General features: G+C 37.3%; 4 protein-coding genes across 4 annotated transcripts; 2 read left to right on the top strand and 2 right to left on the bottom strand.

Moving 5' to 3' along the window:
* Nucleotides 1-4,064: 4,064 nt before the first annotated feature.
* On the top strand, nt 4,065-4,922 carry LOC141600647 (glutathione S-transferase T2-like). The gene has a single exon (XM_074420890.1). The coding sequence runs from the start codon at nt 4,065-4,067 to the stop codon at nt 4,920-4,922; it is 858 nt and encodes a 285-aa protein (XP_074276991.1).
* A 23-nt stretch (nt 4,923-4,945) lies between these two features.
* Nucleotides 4,946-6,807, top strand: LOC141600645 (uncharacterized). The gene is made up of 4 exons (XM_074420889.1): nt 4,946-5,001; nt 5,171-5,365; nt 5,526-6,073; nt 6,221-6,807. The coding sequence occupies exons 1-4, from the start codon at nt 4,946-4,948 to the stop codon at nt 6,805-6,807; spliced, it is 1,386 nt and encodes a 461-aa protein (XP_074276990.1).
* Nucleotides 6,808-9,055: 2,248 nt separating this feature from the next.
* LOC141600644 (non-specific lipid transfer protein GPI-anchored 15) lies at nt 9,056-9,838 on the bottom strand. Its single transcript, XM_074420888.1, has 2 exons — nt 9,502-9,838; nt 9,056-9,072 (listed from the first exon to the last, which is right to left on the bottom strand). The coding sequence occupies exons 1-2, from the start codon at nt 9,836-9,838 to the stop codon at nt 9,056-9,058; spliced, it is 354 nt and encodes a 117-aa protein (XP_074276989.1).
* A 403-nt stretch (nt 9,839-10,241) lies between these two features.
* Nucleotides 10,242-13,379, bottom strand: LOC141602475 (putative potassium transporter 17). The gene is made up of 7 exons (XM_074422743.1): nt 13,162-13,379; nt 12,714-12,953; nt 12,556-12,606; nt 12,219-12,479; nt 12,075-12,127; nt 11,486-11,855; nt 10,242-11,272 (listed from the first exon to the last, which is right to left on the bottom strand). The coding sequence occupies exons 1-7, from the start codon at nt 13,286-13,288 to the stop codon at nt 10,446-10,448; spliced, it is 1,929 nt and encodes a 642-aa protein (XP_074278844.1). The 5' UTR covers nt 13,289-13,379; the 3' UTR covers nt 10,242-10,445.
* Nucleotides 13,380-19,955: the final 6,576 nt, after the last annotated feature.

The following is a 19,955-nucleotide window of genomic DNA, read 5'->3' as shown; positions in this document are numbered from 1 at the left end:
TAGATTCAATCTCAAAACGATCTAACGGTCAGTTGAATGAAAAGGTTGAGAGTGAATAATGATTAAATATTATTCTATTAGAGGAAAATGGATGCAAATGCTCTAAATGAAATCTTACTAATAGTTCATTTTCATACAGTTTCGTTTTAAAGTACCAACATATCCTATTGTGATAGAGAAACGTATCCGTGTCTTGGCATCTCAAATCTGTTTACATTTATGATAGTAGAAACATAGGCGCTAGAAACAAGGTATAGTGGTATGTTAATACAGAAACTGCATGAAAAGAACAATTGGTAAGATTTCATTAAGGAGTACAGCTTAGTCCCAAAAAGAACAACTCCAAGATGAAGAAAGAAATTTTATTGATTGTTTTATGTATTTCAAAGTTTCAAGATGGTTTTTATAACGAAAACTTCTCTTGAGAATTAATCGTAAGTCTGCAAAAGGAGTTTTAGAATAGGATGCTCAAAATATTTTTTCAACATTTTTTTTTGGCAAAATGGCAAACAATTTTATCCCTATTCGATTTTGATATTCAACACATCAAAGGAGACAATAACCCCTTCTAGATTTTCTTACACGAAAATTCCAGTAGAGAAAGCATGGACACTCAAAAGAAAAATACTCAAAACGGACATCAATCCTCTGATGATTACGAAATGAAATGGAGAAAATTACCACCATCAGAAATTTTTTCTCAAATTTTGTGATTTTCCTTCGCTAACATATGCTCAAACTACGCAAGTATCCTCATCTTGTAAAACCTACAAATTCAAAACCTCAAACAAAACAAACCTTTCAAACTTTACCATTATCAAGACATGTCTATTACAAAAAAACCCGTTAAGATACTCTGTTTAACAAAGTACAATGAAGCCGACAAATACACGTTATTCAAATCTTACATTTAAAAAAAGAAAAGCATTCCCAGAGAGATGTGAATATTTCTCTGAAAACTTGATCAAAAATAAAAGATTTTACGAGTACATTTTAGTTGATTTCGATTCCGTCGAAATTAAACATGATAAACTAGACTCAGGCAAAATATCTACTTAAAGTGTGTCATCAAAAAAGTATTTCCTGCAGCATAATGGGCTAACTGTTATGCTGAAAAAAAATATTTTCGAAGCAATTTATTCCTAAAACATATTCATATTACGGCTATAAACAAGTTTGGTTTCGAAATTTTTTACTCCAAGCATTTGATAATTCCTGGTTCATTACATTCAACAAATATTATGTACGAGAATTTCCAATTTGGTTTTATAGCGGGTGGAATTTGTATGGACCGCCCTACCCTAAAAATTTATCCAACAATTTATTTAAAAGATTTGAAACATTCGTAACAAATACAAATTAAAAGGATAATCTTCCACTAAGTCTCTATTATTTCATCTTGAATTTTAAGTACCATAGTTCATACATTGGACCTACAATTTCACAATTTCAAACAAATATTATCAATTCCATACCCAATGTCACCTGTTCGAGAATTCAAAATTAAATGGTGGGAGAAATTCTTAATTGAGCTACACTCTTTTGAAATTACAAGCAACTTTATGCAAATGAAAAATAAGGTAGAATATAATTTGAAGCAAGGCCCACAAGCCCCATCAAGTCAACAGTCCTTGAAACATTTAAAAAAAAAAGAAAAAATTTGACCCTATAAACCTTCAAACTCTTAAAAAAATAATTCAAAATCCGGATGTAGCAAATGAAATTCTGAAATTAATAAGATGAAAATCATCCGGTGAGTATGTTGTTAACTCAGAATTCTTAGGCCCTGTTCTTTTAGACTCGAATTGTCTGAACTGAACAGAACTGAATTTAATGGAGCTGAACTGAACTAAAGTAAGAATAAATTTGTGAAAAGAAGAGCTGAACTGAATTAAATAGAGCTAAACTGAATTGAAATAAGGTGAAATTAAGTCCAAAAGAACAGGGCCATAGTATCAGACACTTTAGATCCTCATGGTCAGCCATGTAGGCCTTTTATTCACATGACTCTTATGAAATGTAAAAAAAAAAAGGACAAATGAACTCTACAGAAAAAAAGCACAAGGAGGAGATGCAAAGCTCTTCGTTTACATTATTCATTAAAGGAAACCTTCAAAAACACTAAAAACAAAGAATGATTCAAGACACTCCGGTAAAAGAGAAGCAAGGCAACCACTACAAAAGTCAAAAGTAATGATTCAAGACACTCGAGCAAAAACGAAAGCAACTTACATTTAAAAAAGAACAATCATTATGTTACTTTGTATCCTTATAAATAATGGTAGTCTTCATTGTATAAGATATACGTTTTTTTTATTGCGAGTAATCTTCAATAACACTTAGGGCTTGCTTGAGATGAAGGTAATTATTCAACCAGGATCTGCTCTAGTAACTGAAGAGGTCCAGTACTTTCCTAGCACACAAAGGAAGGTAAGTTGGTAATTTCAGCAGCTTTTGATTCCCTCTTTCCTTTCTTAAAAAGGTACTAGAGCTGTCCAGTATTTGGAGAGAAGCTTTCCTCGTAATTATTACTCAGGTAATTGAGATTAAATGAACTAAAAATGGAGGAAATTGAGGATGGCTGGATATAGAAATGGGGAAAGATAGTTTAATAGTCGCTCTATTAAGGGAGTAATAATTATCCTTACCCACCTCCCCTCAAATAATGTAATAATGTATTACCTCCATCCCATATGGAGATAATAATTCCTCCCTCACCTTCTCTTTTCAGCCTCCACAATCACCACTAACCACCAATCTCCTCCCATTTCCTTTTCTTTTAGTCTCTATTACTCCAGTAATAATTACCCCACACGCCCCATCCCAACACCCAAGCGAACCCTTAGAGCATCTCCAACCATAAGGAAGAGAATACACGAATAGTTGAGGAAGAGGAGTTGAGCAGCAAAATAGAGCTCCAATGATGAGGATAGAAACTCACACAGTTGAGGAAGAAAACGCTGCGCTCATTTCAGCGGAAGAAGACGAGTAACAAATGTGGGCCAAAATGAACGTGCAAGGTTGTTTTTTAATTGATTTTTGACCCAAAAAATGGGACCCACATAAATTTGTTTCATTTTGCACAAATGAAAATACTTATCATTGATTTAATTACAGCCAATTTTGATTTTTGCCTAAAATTAAATTGTAATTAAGTTTTTTCCAAAAAAAATAATTACAGCATAATTTCTATTTTTTTTTCCTCTACAAATAGTGGAGATTAGGGTTTGTTCTATCCAGATTACGGATAAGATTGTTTAAACTTATCTTTGTTGTTTGATCATGGTTGGTCTATATGGATTACAGATAAGATTGGATAAATTTGGATAAACGATATCCCAGTTGTTTGATCGTGGTTGGTCTATCTAGATTACAGATAAGATTGGATAATATCGATTGGATAAATGAAATCTCTGTTGTTTGATCGTGGTTGGTCTATATAGATTACAGATAAGATTGGATAAATTTGGATAAACGATATCCCAGTTGTTTGATCGTGCTTGGTCTATCTAGATTACAAATAAGATTGGATAATATCGATTGGATAAATGAAATCTCTGTTGTTTGATCGTGGTTGGTTCTATCTAGATTACGGATAAGATTGGATAAATATCGATAAATGAGATCATAGTTGTTGATCATAGTTGGTTCTATCCAGATTACGTATAAGATTGGATAATATCCCAGTTGTTTAATCATGATTGGTCTAACTAGATTACAATTCATAGTTTTTTCTCTATAAATAACTAAGAATATTGACATATATCAACACACCATTTTCTTTCTTACTTGTTTTATTTCCTTTACCCTCTAAAAAAATTTCTAATTTTATCATGGATCCTTATGAAACTGAAATGTTAGAAATTTTTAGGAGAATGAGAGATAACAATTTGATTCCTCGAGTGGTAGAGTCAAATCCACAAAATGTCTCTGGTCCTCCATAATATGGGCAAAATAACTCAATTACTCCAGAATATGACCTTAATCAAAATTACAATCCTTCCCCACAAAATATCCAAAATTATTCAAATTATGAACAAAGTTATCCACAAATTTCATCCCAAATGCCGTCAATTAACTTATCTGAAAATTCTATGAGTGATTGGGATAATGAGGTTGAACAAAACCAAGTACCTGAAACTGTAACTGAACGATCAAAACCACCATCAAGATGGTCAGTTCAAGAAGATGAAGCACTCATTTCGTCTTTTATGAGACATTCAACTGATAATATGATCTTCACAAATCAAAAGAAAGCAAAACTTTGGGTTAAAGTCAAAAAGTTATTTGATGAAGCACGTAAAGCTAATCCAGCTCTCATGCCTAAAGATAGAAATCCAGGCATGTTAGGTGGTCGCTTTCGTAGAATATCTGTCGGTGTTATGAAATCGGTTGGTTGTTATGAAGAAGCTCTAAGGAGAAAATCTAATGGAATGAACGAGGAAGATGTAATTCAAGAAGCTCACGCACTTCATGATGAAACAGAGGGTAAGTTTCAATATGAACGTGCATGGATTTTGTTAAAAAAATATCCTAAATGGAAAGAAATTGTCGGGCGCTATGTTGAAGACAACATTGGTACCAGTGCAAGAAAAAATAAGTCTCGAAAGACTATGTCTATTGATGATGTTGATATTGATGAGTGTCCTGATCCAGATACCCCTACATTTGGTAGTGACCCTGACTCAGCGGGTAGTGGTAAGAGATTCAGGTTAAATGATGGCGGATTTTCTACACCAAATAGTGAAGACGATGAAGTAGATATGAGTAGGCAACGCCCTCAAGGTATAAAGGAAGTTAAAAAGAACAAAGGAAAAATGAAAGTAGGCGAGGTTGCCTATTTAGCTGAAAGCATTGACCGATTTGGTGACCGTTTTGGTGAAAAAAGTCTGGCGATGCGGAATTGCAATGGGAGAAAATAAAATATCAAAATAAAAAGATAGAGATGAGGGCTGAGCAAATGGCTCTCGCTAATAAGAAGCTCCAACAGGATGAAAAGATGTACAAATGGAATGCATATCAATCTTTAGCATCAAGGAATAATTTAACTCCGGCGGAAGAACAATGGAAATTATCACTCTTTCAAGACTTGCAAAACAGCTAGATTATTAGAGTGTTGTCTTTTCGTTTTCCAGAGTGTTGTCTTTTGTAATATATTGTATTAATGTAGGCTTGTAAAATATTGTATTAATGAAATCCCAGTTGTTTGCTCATGGTTGGTTCTATCTAGATTACGGATAAGATTGGATAATATCGATTGGATAAATGAAATCCCAGTTGTTTGCTCATGGTTGGTTCTATCTAGATTACGGATAAGATTGGATAATATCGATTGGATAAATGAAATCCCAGTTGTTTGCTCATGGTTGGTTCTATCTAGATTACGGATAAGATTGGATAATATCTCTTGTCTATATATAGATATATACTTAATCTCTTAGTTGTATTATTCATCACACTCATCTTCCTTCTTTTTCACCTCAAATGGATTTTTTATTTGAATTCTCATCATCTTCATCCTCTAGTGATGACAATAATGAAAATGAAAATGAAATAATAGAAGAAGCTATTGTTCCTGTTATATCTCAAGCATCTCGAATAATCAATCGTAATCGTCGAAGACGTCCTTATCAAAGAAGGTACATTGAGAGGAATCGTGAAAATGGTCACGAGAACCTCTACAATGACTACTTCTCCCCTAATCCTACCTATCCTCCAAACTTGTTCCGGCGTAGATTTCGAATGCATCGACATGAATTCTTTCGCCTAGTGCAAGCAGCGGAAGCCTATGATACATTTTTTACTCCAGGTCCTGACGGAAGTGGTAGAGTGCCAATATCATCTTTGCAGAAGTGCACAACAGCCTTACGCATGTTAGCGTATGGAGAAGGAGCAGATAGAACAGATGAGTATTGTCGACTTGGTGAATCAACAACATTTGTTGCATTAGAAAAATTTACTGAAGCTGTTATCGATGCATTTGGAGAAGAGTACTTACGATCACCTAATGCAAATGACCTCCAAAGGCTCCTACAAATCGGTGCTCATCGAGGGTTCCCTGGAATGATGAGAAGTATTGATTGCATGCATTGGCAATGGAAGAATTGCCCGGTTGGTTAGAGCGAAATGTATCAAGGCCGAAGTTGTAGAGCTACTGTCATTCTTGAAGCAGTTGCCTCACAAGACCTTTGGATATGACATTCTTTTTTTGGGATTCTAGGGTCTTGTAATGACTTGACTGTACTCCATCGCTCTCCTATTTTTGATGATATGATGAATGGGCGAGCACCTCGTGTTAACTATATGGTTAATGGAAAGCATTATAACATGGGGTATTATCTAACCGATGGGATCTATCCACAGTGGACGACTTTCATACAATCAATTCCACTCCCACAAACACCCAAGGATAGATTATTTGCAGAGCGTCGAGAAGCGGCTCGTAAAGATGTTGAGCGGGCGTTCGGCGTACTACAAGCTAGATTTGCAGTCATTCGTAAACCACCACTTACTTGGAGCGAGCAACTGATGCGCAAAATTTTAAAATGTTGCGTCATAATACATAACATGGTAGTGGAAGATGAAATGGATACGTATGCTAACTACTTTGACCCTACTGAGTTCGACAATAACGGGAATGAGGAAGGTCATCTTAATGTTGAAGATCCCGAGTATGAAGTTGGATATACAGCTCCTATAACTGCGTATATTCAAAACAGAAATCGTATAAGAAATGCAAGGGCACATCAAGTCCTAAGAGCAGATCTAATTGAAAATATCTGGCAAAAATTTGGTGACCACAACTAATATTGTATTATTTTCTTTTTCAACGGTATTTTAATTTATTGTATTTTCTTTATCGTTTTAATTTATCTATGTAATATTGGTGTGTTTTTTTAAATATTGTATTAATGTATCCTTGTAAAATAATGTTTTAAATTTTAAATTTTTATGTTTTATTAGAAATTGTCTTGGAAAATATTTTTTTTTAAGAGAAAAAAACGTTTTAACCTTTTTTTCTATAATAAAACTGAAGTCGATTAATTATCGAGTTGAAAACCCGAACAAATTACGAAAATAGATTTTAATGTAAAAAAATGTGTGGGGTATGTTAAAGTAAGAGAGATAAATGATGAAAGAGAGTGATGTGAACACGGTACGAGAACTTTAACGAAAATTCTACGAGAAAATTACCGTATCAAGGGACGCGAAAAATAAAACAAAAACAGTCCGAATAAGGGTTGGGGGCCGTGCAAACCGTGAAGAAAGGGATGAAAAACCTCGGGAAAGACCAAGGCCAAGTGCATGGAACTACCTAGTTTTTTATACCACCTAGTTTTCTTAATCGCCTAGTTTTCTTCCTAGTCTTTTCTAGTTTTCTTCTAAAGTCTTTCCTAGTTTTTCTATACTAGTCAAAACTAATAACTAGGCACCTAGAACTCATGCAAACATTGAAAGCTTGCCTTGGAGCCCAAGCATAATTCGGCCTATATAAGGCTTGACTCTCTTCATTTGTAAGCATGATGTTTTGAGTAAAAAGGTTCACCATGTGTGAGAAACTTGTCTCCTTATTTGTGTTGTTACACGAGTAAAAGGCTCAAGAGGTCGAAACGAGTTTTTCGTACCTTGCTTAGACCGAGGACGCGATCCAAAGTTTAAGTCGGATTGTTTGACGCGTATCAAACAATTCACCCATTGACGTAACTATAGGTCTAGTTACGACAAATATCCCATTGTTTTCGAGGTCTTCATTGATCTTGAAACAAATATCCCCTTTATTCAAAAACACAAAAACAACCTTACAAAAATGACTTCCGCTTCCGCCAAATTCACATAAGAGAGTGATGAGGAATAAGTGTAAATTATTGTTGGAGAAGTGTTTTGGTTGTAAATTGAAAAGTTGAGGAATAATGAGGTGGATGGGTGAGAAGTGATAAGAGAGAGTGAGATGAGGAGGTGAGAAAATCATGGTTGGAGATGGTCTTAGAGTGACTTTACGAGTGAAAATTATTAATAAGTTTGTATTCAGTGATAAAAGTACTAACCTATAGGCTGTAACTACTTTTCACATTACTTTTCAATTATCTTGTTCTTCATATGTCGCTTGTCTTTTCTTATTTAAGATGTTTTTTACTAAATAAACTGCATTCTTTATTAAGGTTTGACGAGAATCAATCATTTGTTAAGTTGTTTTAATCAATTTTTTACCATTAAATATAAGTAAATCTAACAAATATAATCTAGTGTTTGTTATGTATTTCGAAAATAATCCCACCTTTTAGTTGTAATAAGAAAAATCTAACATTTCTTTGATGTTAACAAAAATAATCCAATAATAAACTTTTATAGTTAAAATGATCATTTACTTGCATATTATTTAAAGGTCAAATGATTATCACTAAAAAAATCAGCATTGTATTCCAAAGAGAATTACTTTCTTCAATGGGATCATAATTTTCTTTAATGAAAGCACCGGGTCATTTTGAGTTTTCAACTAAAATTATAGTAGACTGAGATTGATATAATATGGTTCGGAGGTGTAGAGTACACATGTATATTCGAGTTACAGAATTTATGGATTATTTCGATGATGTAAGGAAATAGAATTGACACAAAGAAAAATTGAATAAGTAAGATTTGGCATGCAGTTGCATTTTAGGAAAAAATTTCGAGAAAAATTGGACAATAAAATATGTATGGAGCGAGTATAATAGTTTGGATATCTAATTTTAGAAATTTTGAATATAACCTATCCAACCTAAATCAACATTTTAGATCGGATATCTAATCGATGCGAATGAAAACTAATACGGAGTATGAATGTATGATCAAACATTTTTTCTTGGTAACCATGATCTAACATTAATTCATAATCGAGGAAAAGAGGGTCCTCTTTTATCAACCGTAAAATACAATAAAAGTAACACTTACAGTACACAAGTGTGTGTAAAACTAGTAAGTAGTACTCCGTAATATTTTAGTCTCAGTTTTATTTATACTTCTTTCATTCTCAACTTGATGTTCTTCCTCCAAACAAAGTCTTCTCTTCTTAAGCTCAAGGAACAATGTAACCTGTAAAGAAATAAACGAATGTAACGCATACGTAAGGATGTAAGTATAGCGAAGATGTCTTAGTTTAGCGGTAAAAAAGGAGGTATAGTTTCCCAGGTTCGAATCCTGCCACCCACTATTGTACTGCCCTTGTGGCTCACTTAACACGGGAAAAAAACAGATTGTATGTATTCAGCCATGTAATTGAACTGCATTATAATTATTTATAATTTTAGTGTCAAATGTTGACATATGTTATTAATAGACGTTTTTACACTAATTTAGTATAAAACCGTTTCATACATGAGACTATATTATACATTACTACTACTACTAGTATATTATTGATCTTATTTGACTCTTTAGACTATGGTTATTATACAATTTATACGAATCAAAAATCCAAATTTTGTCAATGCTATTTGATTTTTTTGGAATGAAAAAACTTACGGCCACACTTCTTTCCAACAGGACGGTTCCGAATGTTGCATCGTTTAGGAATGGTGACGGCAATGGCAGGCTTAAGACCAGCCTGGCTAGCCAAAGGCGAGAGAATGACAGCACACAAGCAACGAGGGGCGGTTTTGATCAAAGCCGCAACCTTGGAACAACAAGGAGGCGAAACTCTAGCCTTAATATTTGTTGCAGCTGCCAAGCAAGGGCTCATGCTAGTCGCGGCCACCGGAATAGAAGTTTTTCCACACTCCCCTGCTGCATTGCCTTGCATTACCCATGCATTTGATGCCACTAGATAAACTAGTGCTATAGCAATGTGCACACCTCTCATAATTTAGTAGTTGTAGTAGTAGTCGTCGTCGTCTTGGCCTACTGATCTACCGAGTTCATTATATTTATATGTAACCAAAAGGGTATATATATTTGTGAGTGGAAATAAAAGATGTATAGAATTATAGTGTGGTAGTTGAAATTTACATACGTGTTGATGCTTTTTTGAAATTGTGCTTTACTTTTGTAATTAGGTCTTGCTACTAATGATTTGTTATCATTAACATGTTCTGCTTTCGGTATGTCGCCTTGTGAGCGGTTAAAACTATTTTCAGACGAAAACCTCTGGTTTAACATACAGTAGGGCGACAAGGATATCTTGTCCCAAAACTCGGGCCAATTCCTAAAATTTTAAAAACTCTAATATGTTCAGTCTTAAAACAGTCTTACAGAAAACGGGCCTATGAAAACTGAAAATTCGCATATCTTGTCCTTAAAAATCGTTAATATTACAGGGAGAACTGAACTTCTATACATTACACTTTATTTTGCTGATAAAACACTGCTTTATACATATACTCGTATTACATATATACAGTAATGCTGAGGCGACGACAATCCACCCGACTCCACTCAAATGTAATCCAAATGGGTCGGGTGGATCGGGTTTATGCTTCATAGAGCATACCAACTTCCATATGTTGAGGAAGGGGAACATCCAAAGCAGGCAAGGAAGACCTGCAATTACTATGCATAACTTCATAGAATGCAAGCATACTTCTATCAAACCAACTCGAATTCTGACCCATATGAAACCTCGTCTTCCCTCGGACATGAACCTCACCCGCTTTCTTTGCTTCTTCCAACTCCAAGTTATCTTCTTCTACTGAGAATTCTCTTAAATACGCTTCCAAGCGATCATACACTTGGTCTGCAAAATTCTCCCCTTCAAATTTCAGGGAATCTGCATATCCATAGTGAATTGTACATCCATAGATTCCCGGAAGACCGTATCTAGTAATGTGGATTCTCTCATCTGGTGCAACTCTGGGGATCAACAAATAGCGAAGGGTTGTGAAAATTACGACCTTTTGTAAGGATTTTGTGTTGTTTAGGTAATGACCAAGGACGGGTGTAAACCCGTCTAGAGTGTTGGTATAGAAGAAGCAAATCCCGGGGACCCTATGGACACGAGAGTCTGATATAAGGGCTCGAAGTCCATCAATGTCGATTTTGTGGCTCATCTCATAATCCATCTTCCTTTGTCTTCCATAGTACCATCCAAACATGATGAAAGCGAGGATGAAGGAAATCACGAAAGGAATCCATCCACCCTCTAAGAGTTTGGTGATTACGGCACTCACGTAAATACTTTCCATTGTGAAGAATGTGAAGAAGAATGGAAATACTAGTAATGGTGATGTTTTCCAGATGATGATCATTACTAAAGTCAGGAGTATAGTTGTAATCAGCATAACCATGCTTACGACAACACCTGCCAACATTCGTCTATTCATCAGTATAGACGAGAAAATATCAACATTTTATAATATAAAAAGTGATCAGTTAATGATAAAATGTTATAACTAAAATTATCACTTTTAACGATAAACTCAGGAAATATTTACATTTTATCGTAAATGGTCACATTTTGTCCGTTTCTTAATGTTAGACGAAAAAGGCCGGCTGAAATGAGAATTTGCCTTACCGAAAGCATTTCCAATGTCTTTCCCATCTCCGAAAATGAGGATGACAGCAACACAGAGAATCATAAGGATATAATTGATTTCAGGGGAGTAAACCTCGCCTTCTTTAATAGAAGAAGTGTGAACCACCTTAACCCGAGGAAAGTAATCCAGCATTACAGATTGCTTGATCAGGGAAAAGGTGGCCGATATCAGCGATTGACTGGCAACCACAGCTGCGAGAGTAGCAATGACAAACATCGGCCAATATACTTTGGTTGGAATGAATTTATAGAATCCGTCACTGTGATCGTTTACATGTCTTATGAGATACGCTGTCTGTCCCGCGTATGTTAGTACCAGGGATGGGTATATGGTGAACATAAATGCATACTGCAAGGAAAATGCATTAGTTTTTCTGCTGTCAGGATTATTTGTAACATCTCGTGTGGTTTCGTTTAATTTTGTAATCACTACCTCAGCAACTGAGATAGCAACACTTTCATTTATCTAGGAATGCCTAGTAAAGACTCTTAAATAAACGGGGGTGTTACATTATTAGCCTAAACCCAACTTCAAAAAATGACATTCAATACTCAAGTCGAGCATTACCTGAATAGAGCTTCTGTTAAAATGACCAAGATCAGCAAACAATGCTTCAGAACCTGGCAACCCGGAAAATCAATTTTCAGGATTAGGAAATGTAAAAATTGAAAATCAGTTTTCAGTTTCGGAACATATGACAAGAGAATTCACCTGTTATACAAAGAACTGTGCCTCCGAGTGACAGCCAACCTATTTTACCATTTCTCAAGAAGAACATAACAATGTGATGCGGAGATAACGCCTTGAATATACCAGGGTAATGCTTAATTATACTGTAAATCCCAACCAACGGCGTAGTCAGGGTCCACGCTCCCATGATCGGTGAGAAAAGAAAGCTTACTCTTGAAGTTCCATATTTTTGAAGAAGAAACAGGAATATGAGAATTACTGCTGAAAGAGCTTCAACCATTGCTGCAAGATTCAAGTAACTAAAGCTCAATGCAATGCTACCTTTTTAAGAAAATCGACATATAAAAGGAGTACTTACATTTACTAAATTGAGGAAAGGGTGCTCTAACTCCATCAATTGCAGACAAAACTGTATATAGAAAATAATACTCAGAATTTAATAAAACCATGCTAAGAGAAAACAAGATAGAAAAATGTAAAAGTGTCGAGAAAATCGACAGGCTGCAGAAACAGGACCTGAGATTGCAGGAGTAAGAATGCCATCACCAATTAACATGCACATGCCTAGTATTGATATGAAGAGTAATACTCTTCTTGCCACCATACTTTTTTCAAACATTTTGCTAAGTTTACTCGGCTTCATATCGCTTTCATTCATATCAGAACTCGAAACCATAGAAGAAGCTGAATTTTTTGGTGGTAGGATTCCAATGTTCATATTCCTACAGAGTAGTGAATATAAAGCAAATGTCCCTCCTGCATGCCCAAGTTCAACAATTGCAATGAAAACGCGTATGTAACTTGTCTTGTTTAAGATTATCCAAAATTTACATAAGCCCTGTTGTTTTCGATTTAATTCTGCTGAATTGAACTGAACTGAACTCAACTTATAGGAGCTTGACTTTTCTGAACTGAACTCTTATTTGACTTTAAGTCCAAAAGAAAAGGGCTGACTTATAATTACCTTCGCCCTGATCGTCAGCTCGAAGGGTGATGCCAGCATACTTAAGAACACCAATGAGACTAAGTGTCCAAAACATGATACTGAAAATACCCAAGTAATCTTCTTCAGTAGGAGACTTCAAGGGCATTGAAGGATACACATAAAGTGGAGATGTCACTAATCCTCCAAATACAACTCCTAGTGTCTTGTATGAAAGTACTAGTGTGCTCCATTTACTTGGTCCCTGCTAATCAAACAATAACACAATTTTATTTTGATAAAATTAAGTTATAATAATCACGGACGTCTAACACCTTATTCAGCCATGGACGCGGGAATCAAACCTCAGATTTTGGTCATGAAATTTACGAGTAACCTTGAAGTAGTATAGTACACTTGTGCATTCATATCTAATTAGGGGCCTCACTTTTTTGTGGAGCACACAATTCACAAGGCCTCTATTTGTTTTAAGAAGCAACGGTTATAATTGCATGCAAACAATGGAAAATATTGGTTGTTGATAAAACTAAAAATACAAGGAATTAGGATTAAGTAAACATTACCATAATAGAGCAATTACAGGTTGTTCCGTTTGTATAAATAAAACGTGCACCTTCCTATCCTATATACGGAGAATTATATACTGCGGTGCAGAAGGAATTCACGACTTTACGTCCTAAAGGCTAAGGCCAAATGTCTAATCTCAAAATGAAAATTTATGTACGTCTTTTTTTTTTTTTTGACAGCAAATGGAGAATAACTTACATTATTTCGAATGTTACAAAGTAAGTTATTCGACTGAGTAGCACCAGAGAACTGACAACCAACTCTAGTGCTACAAAGCCATTCCTAACGATAACATACACATTAGCAAAGATTAAAACTGCCATAGGACGGACTAGAGCCTTAAGGGTGTGATGATGAGTGCAGGATAACAAACCGCTGGCCATGGAATGAGCTTCATACCCACGTGAGACCTCCGAATTCCATCGATACATACGAGCCGCGGAGTGACAATAACAAGGTATACTTACACTCTAGCGAAAAGAGCGTAGAAAGACAAAGTGGTAAGCAAGACGTCGAAGTCCGTCACCGATGGAGAAAAACCTCCTACACCTTAGAAATCGTACCCTTTGATCATAGAACCAACAGACCAGGAAATCTGACATGCGATGACCACCACGAACACTAAGCCACAGGGACAGTGCACCCACGCCCATAGTCAGATGTGGACTAGCCATAACCCTAAAATGGTTCAGAGACACGACACTACAAACCACCCCAAAAATCAAGGGACATGACACCCATAACCCAAGGGAGGTTTTTATTAGCATAAAGAAAGGAAAAAACCACAGCATCAATAAAAAAGAAACGAAGACCAGCATCAACTAGTAGCGACAACCACCTCATCCAACTTGACCAACAACCCGATTCATCCCCTACCAGACACATCTCAAAAAGGAAGACTCATCCAACAAGATCTCACACCAACCAAAAAAAAGAGACGGACTCCACAGACAAAAACACAGAAAGTCGCACCAAAAGCCAAGCAAAGGCCACCCATTTCACCAAACGAATCCTCCCAGGACCACCGACAAGCGTGCACAAACTAACAACCACAACCACAAACGAGACACAGACACAAGACCGAAAGGTGGGGGAAATGGGGGGATCACCAATCAGTCCCAACCTGACAAGATGAGCTATGCTCATGACAACAACAACAACAACAAAGATTAAGGACCGATAGGTGTGGGAAATGGGGGGATCACCAATCGGTCCCAAACCGACCCGGAACATAACAGAACACAGACCAACAACATCAGCCCAACAATCAAAGGGCTAAAACGCGATCCCAGAACCAGAAACGCAAGGAAACCGTTTCATGAAACCGAGAAAGAACGTGATAAAGGTTGTAGTGAGGTAGCTAATAAAATGATTAATAATAAACTCAGACCAACATCAACGGCCCAACAATCTCTTCTACCACAACCCGGAGAGACATAAGACAAACCAGGGGAGGGGGAGACGGGGGGGATCACCCCTGAGAAACATGCGAAAAGATCGGCGACAGGACGAGGAATCGAAGGGACAAGAGCCCCGTGGAAGCAGCGACAACAACCGAGGAGCCCAAAAGCCGGCAGAACGGAAAACGAGCACCGCCACAAATTCGACGAACCATAAAAGTGAGATTAAAAAGATGAGTCAAACGGGGAGAGATGTGAGGGATCGCCGGTGAAGGGCCATGGGAAGGACCCAACACCGGCGATCGGGTAGAGGAAGAAGGGGGGGTGTGTGGTCAGTGGAGGCGGCGGCACAAAGGAAGCTAGGGTTTTTGTGTTTCTTTTTTAGAGAGAAGGGAGATGAGGCTTTAGAGAGAGATTCCTTCAAGAAGAGTGTTATTTCTGTACGTCTTTATTACTCCTTTTCCGTTTCGTTTTAGAAAAAGTTGATTTTTCGTTTTATATGTTGTTTTACATTTCCCACACTCCCCCCCCCCCCACTACGCATTACAGGAAAATGCTACAATGCTCCAATCTTGCTCTTAGCTCAGGCTTTTAACCTAATAGTCGCAGGTTCAAATCCTATCACATGTACTATTTCACAAATTAAAGTACATCATATGACCAAACCTAAGACTTATATAGAGATTTGTTAGGGTGCAAGCCCATGGTACGAGGCATTTTGGGAAAGAGTCCAACAATAAATCCGTGAGTTCTTGACCCAAAGCGAACACTATCGTATTATTATGGACAGTAGACACCAGCGTAGGAGGGGTCCAACAAGAGGTATCGACGCTGCCACATACATAACGAGTGGTATTAGAGCCCAAGGTTAAACTTGAGCCTAGGCCCTACAACGTACAAATGTTGGAGCTTGGAAAGCAGAACAGATAGCATTCGCAAGTCACAAACGTGTGGACTTGAGTTGGTAGACTTTTTGAAAATATCAAGTCCATGAGTGGTACGTTGGTCAAGCATCGAGTAAAGACTTGAAGGTGACGTACGCTGTAAGGCATGAAACTCCTAACTCAGACGGAGCCTTAAGCAGGCCCGGTCCAGGGCGAAATGGATGAAAGGCGTCATGCCATAAGGCTAAATACCGTTTGTGTACTATAATTGCTGATCAGGTGGACCTTTAGCTTATCAGGTTGGGTGTCATAGGTTTGTGGATCCTTTCTAGGTTGGATGCAAGAAACCGTTGTGTTCTAGGACTTTTGATAAAAAGTGAAGGACCCAATCTAGGGCACATTTGAGGCAGAGAAGCTCGATATGCATGTGTACTGTGTAGCACACTTCCAGGTGGGACACATGGACATAAAGGACCAAGAGCCTGTGAGAGTACTCACTTGACCAAACAGTGACATGTGACTCGGTAGCATGGTGTGTCAGTTAAGGGGAGGTTATCAAGGCTTGGTGATGCTTGGGGGGCCTAAAAATTGGGGCTGCATGATGTGGGAAGTCTCCGTGGACGTCAAGGTCCGAGTTACGATGATGATTCTTTCTTGCGCGGGGGGGGGGGGGGATTGTTAGGTTGCAAACTTATGTCTCACATCGATAGTGTAAGGTGAAAGGTCCTCTTTATAAGTGTCCAAAATATTATAGTACGAGTCATTTCGAGAAGGAGCCAAAAGTAAGCCGTGAGGGGTTGACCCAAAACCGACAATATCGTACGATTATGGACCGTTGACACTGACGCAACATAGGCCTAACAAGAGGTATAAACGCTTTCGCATAACAAGATTAAAGTGTGTTTTCAATTTTCAAAGATAACTATTATACTAGTATTTAATTATTGCTTTCATCTTAATCATTTATTTATCTTTAATAAAATATTCACATAAAAAGTAAAGAAGGTAAACAATTAAAAAGTAAATTAGAAGGTAGAAGGTACTCCCTCCGCCCGATCAATTGTTGTCCTTTGGTTTTGGCACAAAGACTAAGGAAAAAGGAGAGAGTCAATTACTAAATGACAAGTGGACCAAATTGTGTATGAATGTTCAAATTGCCTATCAAATTTATTCTTAAAATATAGAAAGGACAATTGAGACACCCTAAAATGAAATAGGGTAACAAATGACCGGGACGAAGGGAGTAATTATTATTATTATTATTATTATTATTATTATTATTATTATTATTATTATTATTATTACTATTATTACTATTATTACTATTATTACTATTATTATTATTATTATTATTATTATTATTATTATTATTATTATTATTATTATTATTATTATTATTATTATTATTATTATTATTATTATTATTATTATTATTATTATTATTTAGCATGGTCGCATGATCAACAAGGTTGAACGCATTCTGGAAATCAACCAAAGAACATAGAAAGCCCCACCTCAAGACTGAAGAGCCTCAATGAGCCGGTTCAAGGCATGCAAGATAGCCTCTCCTCCACCGGACACACCCACCCCAAACTGAAGTCCATCAAAATAAGAAGATAAAGAAGGACCAACCATAAAAGCACCAACCTTAGAGACAAGCCGTCTCCAGACCGTGCCAACAAAGAATAGACGAACCCCACCACCCGGTTTAACGAGTGGCGTGAGAGGGGCGCTGGCAATGTACTCACCCAGAGGAAGAGGACACCGGCCCTCAAGAAAAAGATTAACCACCCTAGTAAGAGAAGTGATCAAATCATCAGAGATAGCCATAGCAGCGCCACTCAAACAGTCCACATATGGGCATTGGGTTCATCAACCACACTTAGTTTCCTGCCTCTGTAGATCTCAAGGATACAGAGGTACGAACCTATAGAACAAATCATGTTCAAGTAAGATCGTAATATCCTAATTTGAGACGGATGTACCAAGCTACTTGAGCTTCAGTCCAAATACTTCTCTTAAATTAAAATTAAATTGCATGGCGAGTAAAACAAATATCCTCTCCCTTCTCTCTTCTTTTCTTCCTCCTTAAGTAATCTTTGATCTACTACCGCCCCTATCCCCTAACCTTCCCTTGAACCCTCCGCCGCCACCGGGGATACGACCTTACTTTGGCTGATCTCCGACGAGTTCTAGTGCTCGGCCATGGTTTCTTCCATTTCTCCTTCACGCTATCCTTATGTGTCCTGGGGCTGTTGCTTTGCCTCGATCTCTTGCCGTCTCATCTAAAACCGGTTGTTATTCCTTATCTGGGGCTGACTTTATTGTCGTGACGTCTGCTGCCCGGTTAGTCGGTTTGTCGTTCTCCTTGTTATGTCGGTTTGTTGAGGTCGATCTTTTCCTATGTCGGTTTTGCCTCTGTTTTTTTTTCAGGGTCGTCTCGTCTTGTGTCTTACGATAGCAAGCTCAGTTTTTGATCAACCTTTTCTTTGTGTTTATCTACAATCTCTTCTTCAGCCCTCAAGGCCATGCTCTTAGGTTTATTCCAGGTCTTGTGCTTGTATCAAACTTTTAAAGGTGAGATTCTTTTAAAAATGATTTTGTGTCCAAATATAGGATTTCAAGTCTCGTTTTTGAGCTATCCTTTGTATTGCTTTTAGCTGTGGACTGTGGTTGTCTTTGACAGTTGTGTTGTTGTCTGGTGACTTCTACACTGTCATCTTTGTTTAACCCTGTTTCATGTTCACTTGAATTTCTACGATGTTGGGCAGTTAGTTTTAACTTGTTTCCTTCATTGGCTGAGGTTGGAGGTTGTCAGTTCCAGTGCTTGAGGTGACGTCTTTTCTTGGGTCCCTTTCCATGGTCGAGTTCTCGGCGGCGGTGGTTCGCTTGGGTCGGTTTGTGGTGGATGGGTTGGTTGTAGTAGTCTTCCCTTTCTCCTCTTTCATTCATTCTTTGTTAAGTTTCTTTGTTTTCTCCTTTTCCTTCTTCCTTAAGCTTTCTCCTTTCTTACTCTTTAAGTTTTCAAGTTTTCACTTTCCTCGTTTTTGGTTATGGCATATCAATTAATTTTAGCTAGTCTTCGGGACATGTTTTGTGGGGATGATTGTCCCAAGATGGCAGAACTTATTGATCAAGCCTTCTTGGAATGTGGGGTGCCTTCGTTTAAAAGTGTCGGAATTCTCAAGGATAAGGAGAACACGTTCTTTCATATAGGTGTTCTGTCTCTAGCGTACTTTCATTATAAAATTGCTCTTAAATTTCTCTTGCTTATGGGTACCCCTGCCAGTTATGACGAACCTTCTGCAACTTCTCTTGCCCTCTCCCTCTTCTTGAATTTGGCAGCTTGTGATCTGAAGACCCCCGATTATGAACAAGTTTGCTGGTATTGTAATTTGATTCTGTAAGTTGATCCTTCAAATGTTAAAGCTCTTTATAGAAGGGGGTTAGCTTTTAAACATTTAAATCTCCTTCCGAAAGCTATTGTTGATTTTGAATGTGCTCTCAAACTTAATCCTCATAACAAGGATATTTCCCGAGAGCTACAAGTGGTGGTTGACTGTTTCACTATCAACTCAAATGGGAAACGAGACTGTTCTACATTCGACCCTCTTGGCAAAGAACGGAAGGGAAAGAAGCCCTTGTTGTCCTCGGCTCAAACTGATGATTGTATTCCTCGTAGTTCACCCGATGTGCCTATGGATTCTGAGAGTAGTAGTGCGCCGTGCGGGGCCTTGAATGATTCAGCTGTCTATAATTCCTCCTCCTCAGATAGCTCACAACCATCTCATTTTCACTTCACCAACAAGAAGAGACCTCACAATAGATTACATATATCATCTCAAGATTACGCAAACTTAGCACATGGCAAAAATTTGGGATTCTACCACCCAAGGTCCATGTCTTACTTGAGGGTCCGTACCCTCACCTCTAAAACTACCCAGACAGGAACTCCCCAGGAAGA

This window comes from Silene latifolia, chromosome 9 (genome assembly GCF_048544455.1).
Source record: "Silene latifolia isolate original U9 population chromosome 9, ASM4854445v1, whole genome shotgun sequence".
In the NCBI taxonomy this organism is placed as follows: domain Eukaryota; kingdom Viridiplantae; phylum Streptophyta; class Magnoliopsida; order Caryophyllales; family Caryophyllaceae; genus Silene; species Silene latifolia.
The sequence above is the reverse complement of the archived record's forward strand: the minus strand, read 5'-3'. Positions and strand labels throughout refer to the sequence as shown.